Source organism: Leucopleurus acutus, assembly GCF_964270905.1.
Source record: "Leucopleurus acutus genome assembly, chromosome: 5".
Classification (NCBI taxonomy): domain Eukaryota; kingdom Metazoa; phylum Chordata; class Mammalia; order Artiodactyla; family Delphinidae; genus Leucopleurus; species Leucopleurus acutus.
The window spans coordinates 80508453-80522837 of record NC_139147.1 but is presented as its reverse complement, the minus strand read 5'-3'; the positions used below and the strand labels follow the sequence as shown (position 1 = coordinate 80522837).

Sequence of the window (14385 nt, the reverse complement as noted above, 5' to 3'; positions counted from 1 at the left end):
TTTCATTATGATACAAACCCCAAACAAAGGCAAACCAGGAGTACCTTGTATGGGGAGCTCTCACTAACAGATTAGCTTGTGTTACTCCACATCTCTGTGTCTGCACTATTCACACGATGCCTCTACACCAAGCCCTGCCCAATACACTACTTAGATGTTTTCAAACTCCCTCACGCCCACATCTGCAGTGTCACACCCTAGGTCCGGGGGGTTTTCACCACCTCTCTCCAGAATGGTTGTTGTAATTTCCCAACCGCTCTCTCTAGCTTGGTCCTTCCCCGACCCCTCCACTTTTCACAGCATATTGCTCACGCTCTAACCTGCTGATTCAGAATTTCCCATGGGTGAGACCCAGGAATCTGCATTCCTAACAAGCACTCCAGGTGATTCTGATATACCCCAAACTAGAGCATCACTGGTTACAGGACAGAGCACATAGAATAACACAGAATGACCTTCGAGACTCTGTCCACCTTCCCCTCATCCCCTCTGCCCCCACTCTACTCAGGGCACACTTTTCTGCTTCATCTTTGTCCCCTCTCCCCTTGTCTCCCATCTCCCAGTACGTTCTTTGTAACCTCTCTGCAAATGTATCCAGATCCTCTTCAGCTGTATGAACCTCCCCCTCCTTAAGTTCCCATAATACTGCAATCTCCACTCCTCTAATGACGTTAATTCCCTTCGCCTTTGTGAGACCTAGGTGCACACGGTCTTGCCTTGCGTGCTCATTTGAGCTCTTTGAACTCAAGGAATTAAACGGCAGGCACTTCCGTGATGGAATGGGCAGCCTTCGAGAGGACACATGTCCATAACCGACTCCATTCCTCAACACCCTTTCTTGGATGATGTCCAGGTGACAAAAATTGTACTGTTTCTGCAATGGGAGAGATTTTGGCTTCATGAGGGGCCAGGTTTTCTTCAAAAAGTCAAAACAGGGCTTCCCTGGTGGCGCAGTGGTTGAGAGTCCACCTGCCGATGCAGGGGACATGGGTGCGTGCCCTGGTTCGGGAAGATCCCACGTGCTGCGGAGCAGCTGGGCCCGTGAGCCATGGCCGCTGAGCCTGCGCGTCCGGAGCCTGTGCTCCGCAACGGGAGAGGCCACAACAGTGAGAGGCCCGCGTACGGCAAAAAAAAAAAAAAAAAAAAAAGTCAGAACAAACGAACATCAACAATAACCAAACCCCAAAACAAAGGCTGTTGGTTATCCACAGAGGGTTTATTTCCACTTTAGTCCCCTGACGGGAGAAACAGAGTGCAGAGGAAACTTACAGAGGAGTGAAGCTTGTGATATAAAATAAACAGAATATAGTATCCTCTACATGCACTGTTCATACACATGGGAGTGTGCTTCAGGACCCGACTGGAAAAGCGGATGCTTCCCAACTGCTCTCTTGGAATCCCTCTCAGGGCTTCTTCTTTCTCTGATGGGGAGTCCCCAGGAGAGCGAGCCTGGGGAGAAGGAAGATGATCAGCCCTGTGAGGGCCAGGGAGAGGCTGCTGGCATTGGAAGCACCGAACGCCGGAGCTGGAAGGACCCTGAGGGGGATCTGATGCCTTCCTTTTACAGATGGGGAAACTGAGGCCCAGCGGGGGGCAGAGCTGGGGCTAGAACCCAGGACTCTGGGCTCTCCCTCTCTTCTCACTGTCTTTCACGGGCAAGTCCCTGCTTCTCTGGAAGCTGGAGGACTGGATCCCTCTCAACATCCAGCTGGGTGTGTTCTCTGTAGAGCTCAGACCACAGACACGTGGGGCAGTCTGGTGGGACTGGGTCACTCCTATGCCCTGAGCCCTCCTTCTCCTGTTTCCCTGTCCAGAGGCACAGCGAGCATGGTGTGAGCCTTCTCTCTCTCCAAACAATCCAGTTGAGTCTCCACACCTGAGGCTGAGGCTGTTCAGATGACACATTTCAAGGCTGGAAGGTTGCTTCGTGCTCGTCTGGAGTGCCAGGTGTGGACACCCGTGTGGTCAGCTGGTATTCGGGAGTGACGTGTGGGTCCAAATGATGTGCTCTGAGTGGTTGGTGGGAATTTAACGGGCTTGGGCAGCCTCCCACTGCTCTTCTCCTCCCCCCAGCCACCACAGAGCTTCCCAACTTTCTCTTTGTCCTTTGAAATTCCTTTAACAGGGAACAGAAGGGATAAGGCTTGGACTGCAAGAGGTTTTGGGAGAGAAAACCCAGGGACAAAAGTACTACAAGGCATTACACTTGGAGAGAGGGGCCTCAGGCTGTCATCCCTGTCTCCCCAAACCTGAGGAGTTTTCGGCCAGAATGTACCCAGAGGGCGAAGCTGGGAGAACACAAGGACTTAGCTCACGGCAAGGAAACATTTTCTAACAGTCAGGTCCAAGCTCAGTTACGCCAAGAGTGAGAGCAGGGCCACTGGGTTTGACAAATGACTAGCAGTGAACGAGGCCCCTGGGGTGAGTACTCGGGAGAGGAGTGGGGGGTACTGGCCCCAGTCTAGCTCCCTCACTGTACTGTGGGGAGAAGGAGGCCTGGAGAGGGGAGGGGACTCGCCCAGGGCCAGCGACCCAGGCCTCCTGTGTAGGGCCTTTTCCCTGTACCACACTGCTGCCTCTCAGGGTCCCAGGGGCTGTCTTGGGAGGGTGGGAGCAGCGTGGTCCATCCCACTGGTCACGTGAGTAACATGGAGTGTGCCGTCTTTGGGAGTGTGTGGTGCAGCCTCGCTCGGGCTGGCCAGGGCAGGCGCCCTGAGGATGTAACGCAGCTCACCGCTCCACCTGGAGCTCCCCCAGGCCCCGCGGGGAGCCTATCTGCTCCCACACCCAGTCCACGTAGTTGGAGACCTTGGTGTAGACCCCATACACCTGCTTGCTGCCACATTCCTCGGGGCCCCCCCAGGACACCAGGCCTTGGGCCACCCAGCGCTGGCTCGAGTCGTCGAGGATGACAAAGGCGCCGCCGCTGTCCCCCAGGCACGTGTCCTTGCCACCCTCGTAGTAGCCGGCACAGAACATGTTCTCTGTGACGCTGTAGTTGCCTGACCGGGACTCGTAGCTAGTCTTGCACTCGGCGTGCGGCACCACGGGTAACTTGACGTACTGCAGGACGTCTGACAAGGTCCGCGTGCCACTGCTGATGATCTCATCCACCGTCACGTTAGGATTGGAGATGCCCCAACCAGCTACCAGCCCCAGCATGTGGGGCGCCGGGCCTTCGGGCTCGGGTCGCGGCAGGCAGACGGGCATGATATGAGGCCCCAGGGGCACGGGCTCCCGCAGCTGCACCAGAGCGATGTCGTGGTTGTAGTTCTGGATGTCGAAGTCTGGGTGGAGCACCACTCGGGCGGCCGAGCTGTTGACAGCCCCCGATTTGTCCCGCACGTCATGCAGGCCCAGGTAGACGGTGACGTGCTCCTTGGAGACCGGTGTCACCGTGTTGTCTCTGCGCTGGGAGCGCAGCACGTGGGCTGCCGTGAGGATCCAGGACTCAGAGAGCAGGGCCCCGCTCCCAAACCACTTGTCATTGGGCACCCTTGAGGTGTCCTCCACCACGATCAGGGCCTGCCACGGGAAGAGGCCAGGCTCAGCATTCCGGCCCCCGATGATCCGCTTAACCAGGTTTGGCAGGGAGCGTGAGGGCTGGCCACATGCTGCAAGGAGAAGGAGGGAGCAGGGACAAGGGACAGAGACACGTCAGGTCAGCCAGGTGGAGGACCTCTGAGAGAAATGCACGTCTCACCCACTGTAGATTATGCCACCACGGCCCCTACTCTGCATCACAGAGCCATGCTAGCCTGGGAAAGCTGTGAGTGCGCTCATCTTTGGCCTAAGTCTTTCTAGTCTGGCCCGTCTGTAGTTGGACCCTCTGTAGCCACGGCTGTCTATGGACCAGACCTTTTTATATGTGGGCCTTCACCATCCTGTACCATTCCAGCCAAGATCACTTGTGGCCTGGATCATCTTTAGCCAGGACTATCTCTAGCAGTGGTCACTTTGCCCCTTTCTTCCCTAGAAAGGCATCTCAGAACCCAGACGTGGTCCATGCCGTAGGTACTTAGAAAACTTCTGAAAACCACAGATCAATGGCTTTGAGAGATGGAAGGAAATTAAAATACTGTCTAGCAAGTCACAGCAAACACTGGACTGGGAACTGAGACACCTGGGGCCTTGAACTGGCTTTTCTCTCCTCTGTCCTGTGTGACTCTGGGTTAGGATATTTCCTTCTCTGGATTTCAATTTTTGATCTGCTAAATGAGGCAGTTGGTCAAGATGATCTCCAAGGATCCTTTAAATTCCAAATTCCTTTGATTTTTATTTCATCTGCCCTGGTCACCCCCATTTTATAGGTGAGTAGAACTCTCCAGAGGTTAAATGACTAGCCCAAGGTCACATTGCTATTAAGTTGAGTAGCAGGGGCTTAACTAGATTCTAAGATAAATGTCTTGTCCTTGTGTCCCACAGTGCCTCATTACATATAAAGAACCTTTTCTTCTCTGGACTCAAGGACACATGATGTGAAGGGATGCCCAGGGCATCCAAGGTTAGGGAAAGGTGGCATAATCTACAAGCAATGATGCATAGGCTCTGCTCTACCCATCATTGCACCTGGGAACCCCGCAGTACCTTCAGGGAAAGAAGAAAGGTCTGATCAAACTTCGTTCTACCGAGTTGTACCCCGAGCATGCACATGCACCACCAGCCTCCTGTAGCCAAACGCCTTTGGCCCACGAGCAGAGGGTCTTCAGAACCAGCCCCCCGCTGCCTAAGAACAAGCTCCCAAGGGCCCCTCCAAGCAGGGTGCTTGGGTCTGGGGGCTAAGCCTGGTGTGAGCGTGGACCTCCTCTGGGTTGCGAATTGCCGGGCTACACCCCTTGGCCCGCAATACTTTCAGCAGTCCTTTAAAGACCAAGGAGTATCTGAGTTTTCTTGGCAACTCTGAGAGGTCAGGCTTCCAGCAACCTAATGCTTTTCAGATGCTCTTCTTCTGGACGCCAAATGCTTCTTACGTGATCCCGAGGCACCCTGCTGCGCACCCCAGGCCAGACGTGAGGTGGTTTTCGCTAATTGTCTGTGGCAGGCCTTTCGGAGCTGAAGGCCAGACTCCCGATTATAAGCGGCAGCCTACCAAGTGGCTTCTCCAGGCAGGTCTGCGACTGGCTCTGCAGAACAGCGCACTGAGCGCTCATAGGCCCTCATCTGGTGAGGGACGCTTCTGTGGCTCAGTCCACGTCACAGCAAAGCCGGCACTGAATGGTGCCTTTTTCCCACGAAGGTGCCAGTGGCATACTCCGGGTCACAGAGTGTCTGAGCGGGGGAAGCTTGGAGAACAGCTCACTTACAGATGGAAAACTTGAGGTTCAAAGAAGGCAAGTGACACACTCAAAGTTATTGGTGGCAGAGCCAGAAATGGAGCCTGTTTCTTTGGACACTGGCTTCATTTTTTCCCACTAAAGTCTGTTTTTCTTCTTGATATGCTCTTGTCCTTTCAAGAGGTTGAATGACGCAGCAAGCCTTTGAGAGTGCTCATTGAAATGGGGCCATTCTTTTAGGCTGCTACCGTTCTCCATCCAGTCTTTCCTGAGGCAAAGGATTCACCTTGAAATACTAGAGCTGCAGCTGTGCTGAAGTCAGATTTGGGCTCTAGAAGACTGGAGGTACTGAGGGAGGGCCCTAAAAACAGAAATGTGATATTCGAGAATTCGGGGTTCATGAGGATGGCAGAGACAAGAATGGCTCAGCATTGCTGGTGTTGACATCAAAAGTCTTGGGTCCATCTTCCAGTTCTGCCTCTAACTTTCTGTAGGTAACCCTGGATGAATCATTACACCTCCCTGATCCTTAGTTTTCTCATGTGTCAAATAAGGGGCAAATAATATTTTCTTAACAGTTTCCTTGGAAAGGTGGGATATTATGATGCCAGATGAAATGGCTTTCTCCATTCTGGCTTGCCTTTGGGTTCAATCTTGGTGTTTTAGTGGGGGAGAATTTAGAATTTTCTGGCCTGGCTCAATGATACACGATGTTCTGCTCGATACCAGGTGTTAAAAGAATTTCGTAACTCATTGCAAGATGCTTTGTATGAATCTAGAGGACGATGACCATTAAGAGTCATAGAATGTCAGGGATCACCTGGTACTTCTCCTTCACTTCTGAGGTACGAAATCCTAGCCCCAGAGACGTGAGGTTACCTACCAAAGCTTGCAATTAGGAAAAGACAACAGTGGGACCAAGACCCGGGCCCATGACTCCCAGCTCAGTGCCTCCTCCCCTTCTAGACACCGCAACACGGCTGCCTGGGATGGAAGCCACCTGCAGTGCCGTCTTCGGTCCACCTAGTATTTTAGCAAAATGGGGGTTTGGCCTCCAGTTTGCCACAGCTCCACCATTCCCCATCTTCTCTGAGGCTTCTCCAGCCGTGGCCCTTGGGTGTGCTCCTGGCTAAGCCTAACTGAGATGATGGGGGTCAGCAGAGTGTGGATGGGTTGGCCTTTCCCCTGTTTCAGCTCCTCACGAATTCTTTGTGTTCTTTCTTAGACTTAAAGCCCTCTTAAGTGAAGTCTTCCTAACCAGTCCCCATCCCTTTACTCCCAGACAACTACATGCAGGAATTTCCTCCTTCTCTGGGAACTCGTAGCAGCTGCGATGGCCAGGGACATTTCCTATTAGCACAACGTTCTTTGTTCATTTTGAAGTGGGGTCAGCAGACAGGCTTGGGGGAGGCAGCAGTCACTAAGACTTGAACGCATTGCTCTTTGGAAGGGCTTGTTGCTCTGTCCTATGGTCATTTGGTATTTGTCTGATTTCCACCTCCTCTGAAACACAGTGAGTGCTTGAGGGCGAGGTGTCTACTTTCTCACTTTTCCTGGTGCACAGCCAGGGCAAACACCAACTCTGTGGGATGAAAAACCTGGTGGGAAGGGTGCAGAACTGCAGAGAGGAGAGGCAAGCAGGCTCCTGGTGTGACAGCACAGGTTGAACATAGAGGCTGGCTGGTTTGAGAAGATGTGAGGCTAGGCTTTTCTGACCTTTGCCCTTCTGACGTTATCTCTTAAAAATCAGTCGAAGGAAGCATCGTGACCTCCCCACCCCTTACTCCATCAGCAGCCAGAGCGCCTGTGGCCCGAGGGCCTGGCATGGGAGACCCTGAGGCAGAGAACTTGAGGGGGAGGTACCTGGCAGGCAGGTGGGCTGGCTTCTCCCCAGGACTTCATTCATCCAGACTCCTTGGGCAGAACACGTATATACATCTGGGAGAGGGAGAAAAGGTTGAAGAAGAAGGAGAACATAGGTGATTTATAGCACATGGAAAATAGATCTGCGTTTTTAACTCCTCTGTTGTGGATCATCGCAAGCCTTCCAAAGTCTTTCTGCTGCCGTTCTCTCTGAACCAGTCCTGTCTGCAACTTGAAACATCTTTCTAAACTGGGAATCGTTTCATCTCTGCTCAAAATCACAATAGCTCCCCACTGGCCTCAAAAATAAACAGGATGCTCTTCAGTATGGTGTCCAAGGCTCTGAGCAATCTGACTCCTGCCTGTCGGGGCCCCGCCCAGCCCCTGGGAGGCACCTCTCATCATTAGTCACACAGCTCTCTGTGACGCACTTCCTCTGCCCCCGCTTCTCCACTTAACAAACCCTTTCATAAACCACACTTGTGCCCACCATCTCATGAGACTTACGCTGGCTCTGTGAGCGCTATCACTATTCCCTTTCTGGAAGGAGGACTTGGAGGCTTTGAGAAATTAGGAGAATTTTCTTAGTGCTAGTCTGTGGTGGAAGCAGAACTGACTGGCCTTCACATCTCCTTGAGGGTTCCTTCTCTGCCAGAGGCTGTATGTCTGTGTGGTTACGGGGATGTCATGCAGCTTAACTTGGGGTGCAGGCCTGAGGCAGGGAGAGGTGAGGCATGTCTCCAAGGGTTTCTCTTCCCAATTCCTCCCAAACCGTGGCCAACAGACTGGCTGTTTCAGCCCCCAGCCTAACCCTGAGACCCAGACCGTGTGAGGACGGAGTGCGCTGGTTTAGCGTGGAAGGCTCACCTGTGATACTGTGCAGCATCTTGTAGTAGGGCTGCTGGCAGGAGTATCTGATCTCAGATTTGTATGTGGTAAGGTTGTTTCTGGTGGAAAATGTGACCAGTCCGTTTTCCAGCTCTGCCGGGGCTCCACAGTCCACAACTGAGAGAGAAGAGAGTGAGACCCCTCAATTACCCCTTCCTCTTCTTCTTGGGGCCATCTGGTGCGTGTCTCATACGATGCGCGGCTTGTACACTGCACACACCTCCAGAGAGCAACGTTATAGTCTATGCACATGGTGGCCCTGCATTTGCGGTGTCTCCCATCTATGACTGCTGTGTGGTCCACTCACCTGGCCTGGTGTCAATTCCAGGGCAGGGGCAGGTCTGCTGAGACTCAAGGAGATCCCAGTCTTCTCCCCACCAGGGCCCTTTCCTTGACTTTCAGTTCTATTGTGCAATCCTCTTCTGTCCAAGCATGAAGCCCATGTCTCAGTGAGAAAATTCTGGCTCACATGAACCAAAGAACCTTCAGTTCTTCCAGACCCAACCACATGCTGAGTAAGAGCAATTATTGTGCTCACTTTGGAGCTTGGCATAAAAAAGTACAAACAAAAAGAAACCCAGCTCCTGCATGAGTACACAGCCGCACCCTGCTGGCTCTCTGCAGGCACAGAAGGCAGAAGGGGGGTCAGGAGGGACCAACTTTTCATCTTCACCTACTCATTTTCTCTGGTTGTTGGTGGCTGGACATTGGGGCTGGCTGTAGGGCAAGACCAAAGATGCCTGCTCCTCAGAGGTGATCTTAGGAGAGCTTGCCAGTCCAGCCAAGTCGAGTGTGCCAGGAGCCAGGTCAGGGGCTGAGGACCCAATTTGTCAATGTCTCTTCAGGGGCCTTTGTTAGAAGATGGTGCTCATGTCTAAGGAAATCCTAATCTTAGTTCAAACAGCCTCTGCCAGAACTGAAGAATCCCAGAGGACTCAGAACTTCGCAGGTGGAAAGGAACCTGAAGTCAGGCAACCTAGAACATCATCTTTACTTACAGATGAGCCCAGGGGGGAGACTTGACTGGTCTAAGGTCACATAGTGAATTACAGTCAGAGAACCACACCTGACCTTAAACTCAGTGTTTTTTTAAGTAAACCAGACTCACAGTTCTTAGGACCTGTTTTCTAGTGAAAACGGCCTGTATCAATATTAGCTGGGTAATGGTGGACACTAGCTATCCATCTTCTGATAATTTCCGAGGATCATATTCTAAAGCCAGAGTTTCCCTCCTCCTGAATTTCACCTGGTCACCTCGGGAAACAGAGACAGGGGCAATTTAGCCCTGAGACGCATTCAGAAATTGTGATTTTTAACTTTAGGACTCCAAATTTATATTTTTGATTGAACAGAGAGTTATCTAACTGAAAATACAGATGATTCTAAGACCCTTCAGGGTGGAGGAGAGGGATGAAGCATGGGAGTAAAAGCAGGTAGGTACCTCCTATCTACAAGGAAGGCAAACGCCAAGAGAACTGGTTAGTGTTGTTTCCTGGCCTCCAATCCCCCTGGACAAATCGCTCCCATTTGTTTTGATCTCCCAAAGGTAGAGACACCCTTCTACTCTGAGGAGAAAGCATGTAAGGGTCAGCACTATGATAACAAGAGGCAATAATATTTACTATCTAAAGCTATAAACAATTTTAAAAGAATTTTCCTGCAGAGTCTCTAAGCAGATTTTTCTTCCTTTTTTAAGAAATACCATTGATTAGTGCCTGGATCTTTGTATTACTCTTGAGTCCCTTAACTTCGGTCTAGCAATTTATTTTGCCCAAATTATCCTCAAGACCTAATACCTAGTTCTGGGTGGAGGATTCCAGAGTCAGTCATAGACATGGCTAGGTGGTCAGGCCGTTGAGAGCCTGTACGCAGCCAGCACTGGTGCAGAGAGATTGTCTGGACGGAGAGCCTGCTTTCACTTTACTCCAGAGAAGTAACTTTGCCCACTGATGAAGCTGGTTTTACAACCAGACACAGGGGGTGACAGATAGTGGAAAACAGAGGGTCATTTCAGCTTGGGTATAGCGAGTGGGGAAGAGGTGAACCTTCTCCCCAAGTCTACACTGGCAGGCGAAGAGCCATGCGTCTCTGGGACCTAGAGACAGCTTCCCGTTCGGAAGGCCCTTTGAGTTCTGCCTGCCACAGTCCAAGATGCTAGATCCAGACCCTGCTTCCTCAGTTAGTCCATCTTCTTTGCTTGGGAAAGGGTCTCATCATCTTCTCTAAAGTGTGTCTGGCCACTTCCACACTCTGGGATCAAAACGCTCTTTCTTTCCCCTTTCCTTTGGCCTCCCATTCTCATCAGTCTCTGGGTTGGGTTGTGCCACCCACACCCTGTCTCCACTGTCACTCTTCCTGCCATTTACTTTCCTTCAGACATGTCTTTCTTGCCCTGCCGCCCTGAGGATACACTGACACAGTCTTGGGGCTTCCTAGGGAACCACACACAATCAGCTCACCTGGCCCTCAGGTCCCAGGGATGCCCCTGACCCAACCCACCCCACTTTCATCTTCGTCCCTCCTGCCGCACCCTTGCATTCCAGTGTCACACACCCCTCACTGTGCTGCTGCTTTCCCTACACAGGAAACCCTGTGGTTCATGCTCTGGCCACCCTCCAGGCCTTGATCGAACATCGCTGCTTCTTGAAAGGCTTTTCTCATTCTTCTAATTGGATAGGGCTGCTTCCTCATTTCTCCTTGCATGGCCCTTTATTCACTGCTCTCTGAGGCATGTATCTTAAGTTGCCTGGTATTGCAATTATTTGGTTTTATATCATATCTTCCGTCTAAATTACGATCCCCTCTCTCACACTGAGTACAAGACCTGTTATACTTTGTGGTCTTAAAAATATTGATCCCACTGATGCTTCTCTTTAGTGATTGCCCCATCTCCTCTCTCAAGGGTGCCCTTGACCTAGGATGGCGCTGCAGTCTCCGGACCATTCATTGTCCGACTTTGCAGGATTCTACCTTCATCAAGAGGCCATTCAATCAGCAAATAGACTGAGCAGTCACAATGTAATGCAGGGGTGCTCTGATATGTCTACCCAGATTTTGTTCAGGCTGAAGCAGAGATTCCCACCCTCCACAGCCCTTTCTTTATCATTATTTATGACCCACTGATGTCCCATGGCACCAGAGCTGAGGACTGCTGCTTTCAAGCGTGATGCCTATCTTTTGAACAACTTTAATTAGGGAATTTTCAGAAATGCAAACTTTGTAAACCCCAGAGGAAAGATCTTCTGATGATGGAATTTCAGCCCTGTGTTAGGTACAGGTGGAAGAGAAACTCTTGGGCATGAGAATAGGTCTAGGTTTCCTAAAAATCCATGCTATATGAGTTACTGTTAGTTTCACCTACTCATGGTTGCTAAGAAAGTAGCAATGGGGACAAATATTAAAGTCATAAAGTCACAGGCATTTTGGCCCATTTAAACTTGAAGTGTGGAGTGGAAATCAGGGCCCACTTTGACCTGGTCTACCTAAGACCATGTGAATGTCTCTAGAATGAAAGCCATTTTTCCTTTGATAAAGAGTATAGTCCACATAGAAGTGCTAAAACAAAATCCCCCATTATCTTTTCAGCATAATGTTTGTATGATGGGTGAACCCTCAAAAGGAGAGTTGTTATATACGACGTGGTTTCAACTGCTTAGGCCTGTGTTGCCTTGTTCAGCATCCATTCTAATCCGCACTGAAATGGGAAATGGAGTGTTGGCAGGATGGGGAGGGATGGAGGAGCTCTGGGACCCAGGGGTCTTGTGAGTGGTCCATTCCTGGATGTCTGCACTGTGTGGGGTCCCGCCATTCACTCTGCCACTTGCTCTGACTCAGGTTCGCTCTCCACATCCATTTCCGTTTCTGCCACCATGATGAAGATCAAAGAGGGGTCAGGAGGTAAAGAGAAAGGAAGCAGAGAAAAGGAGGGAGAGAGAGAAAGAAGAGAAAGAAAAATTAGCAAGCAAAGCAGAAACAGTTGCTGCAGGAAATACAGAAATCACTCCACCAGAATCGATTAAGAATGCATAGTGTAGGTACAGCCAGTGTGAAGGACAGCTTGGGATTGTGGAATGCGTACCATTCTGAGAATTTGCACAGTCATAAATCCTGGCTCATGGCAATGATAACATTCTGCCCGTGCAGCAAGCTTTGCATTCATCTGGTCCAAACCCTCATTTGGCAGATGGAATCAGAGTACAGCAGGACTTGTTTGGGGTCACCCAGCAAGGTGGACGCAGGGCCAGAACCACAGCCCAGAATTCCCACTTCCTGTTTTGGTGCAAGTCTCTTCACTGCACACACACACTTCTGTCTGTTCCCAACTGCTTTCCCCACAGTCCCTGGGGACTCACAACTTCTCAGTCTTTTTTGTCTTTTTTGCATCTCCCCTAGGACCCAGCACATGCCTGGGACAAAAGTACTCAATAAATACCTACTCAGTGAACAAGCAGAGATGCCGGGTATGTCTGAGTGGGGAGTCTAATAGTCCTGATTCAGGCTATGCTGGGAGAACCAGGCCATATTAGGGAGGAAAAATTCCTCTTTTCTTTAGTACAAAATGACAGCATACCTTTGTATACTAGCATACGTCACATAAAAGAGCACCAGCAGATACATTAGTGCCTTACTCTATCAATACTTCTGTGACAATAAAAAGTGTGTGTTTCGGGCTTCCCTGGTGGCGCAGTGGTTGAGAGTCTGCCTGCCGATGCAGGGGACATGGGTTCGTGCCCTGGTCTGGGAGGATCCCAGGTGCCGCGGAGCAGCTGGGCCCGTGAGTCACGGCCGCTGAGCCTGCGCGTCCGGAGCTTGTGCTCCGCAACAGGAGAGGCCACAACAGCGAGAGGCCCGCGTACCACAAAAAAAAGAAAAAAAAAAAGTGTGTGTTTCATCAGGGACAAAAAATTACTACTGTTTCCTACTTTCCAAGAGTATGAATGAGAGAAACCAAACCTCTTCCTACGAGGGGGTTGGGTAGGAGAAAGAAACAAGCTTCTACAGAGCTTTTTCTTATTCCTGGTGCTCCATGGGTGTGATACGTACATTAACTCAGTCCTCAGAACGATCAAGAATGCAGGAAACTCAGGCCAAATGAGTCTCCGTCAAGTGTTCATGCATATTTAACTGGTGGGGTCTGGATTTGAATCTAGAAATTCCTGTCTCCAAAGCAACACCCTGTCCTCTCTACCCCTCATCCTCTGCCTCGTCCTTCAGACCGCCTCCTTGCCCTGTTCTGCAAAGTGCTTCACACAGAACTTAGTCACAGCACCACACACGAGCCACGTGTTGCAGGAGGTGGCAGATGTGTCTGTTGGCATTTAGTTCTTCAATGCCTGGGCCTTGTCTTTTCCATCTGAATTCCCTGTGGACCTCTGCACAGGCATCCAGTAAGTGTCTGTGGAGACTTTCTGTTGCAGCCATAAAGTGCACCCATTTCCCACACTGGGCTGACTCCAGCCTCATCATCATATAGAAAAGAAAATTGAAAACAAGCACTTTCTGCTCCAAAATTATGCCTGGGATTTGCCTCAGGGGAGCCCCACCCTGACAGTGTCCCCCTGGGGCAGTGGGAGTGGCTCCACCTGCCTACTGGACCCAAGCCATTTATTAGAAGGGAAGAGGACAACACTCTAAAGTTTATATGAGGTCATGAAATGGGCTGGGCAGGACCCACCCTAATTCTCAACTCCTCACCTCTCCATTCGAACATATATTCTACTTCCCTCCCTCCCTCTTTTCTCTTCCCTTTCTGTCGCCAGGCCTCCTCTCATCACTGTTGCCACAGATAAGTTTTCTAAAATTGTGGTCCTTACACGTCTTGCACTGAAACCACCCGGTTAGGGATAGAGGGCGTGGTGGCCGGTGATTTGTATTTTTACAAGCTCACTAGGTGATTTATAGGGATGACATTATTTCCGAACCAGTGGGATATATTCTAGAGCTAATCCAAAATCTTTACAGCTGAGGTGAAGGATCTTGTCCCTGGTCACAGCGTGGCTTAGGAGCAGAGCCAAGGCAAGAACTCTGGGTCCCAAGAACCAGTGCAGAACTGGACCCCCTGCTTCACTGTGTTGACCGCACAGCCCTTCCTGCACAGCCCCAGCTCATGAGCTGTCCCAGGAGACAGTGGAGATAGCTGATGGCCACGTAAAGGCTGGCAAGGTCACTGGGCTCTGGGCACCAGTGCCAAAATAGTTTCCTGAATTAGCAATCGCCAGAGCTAGTTTCGAACCTGGAAACAAGCTATTCCTTTAGCAAATCTGGCAACCTGCCTGCAGGCAGAGGTAAAATTAGCATTTAGAAAACAAGGTCCTTTCGGAATTCTAACATCTTATTGCTGAAAGAAACATTAATAAACTTT

At 50.8% G+C, this 14385-nt stretch overlaps 1 protein-coding gene across 5 annotated transcripts in view; it reads right to left on the bottom strand.

Moving 5' to 3' along the window:
* MASP1 (MBL associated serine protease 1) overlaps window positions 1-14385 on the bottom strand; it is a 66990-nt gene that overhangs the window by 17497 nt on the left and 35108 nt on the right. For 2 of the 5 annotated variants that reach the window (XM_082839996.1, XM_082839995.1), the window contains exons 9-10: window positions 8004-8141; window positions 7137-7211 (exon numbers count right to left, since the gene is read on the bottom strand). In XM_082839996.1, the coding sequence (XP_082696122.1) occupies window positions 7137-7211; window positions 8004-8141 (213 nt within the window). Of the gene's footprint in view, window positions 1-917; window positions 3615-7136; window positions 7212-8003; window positions 8142-11402; window positions 11886-14385 lie in introns of those variants that run through there. The other 3 variants (XM_082839998.1, XM_082839994.1, XM_082839997.1) reach the window with 3 other exon arrangements.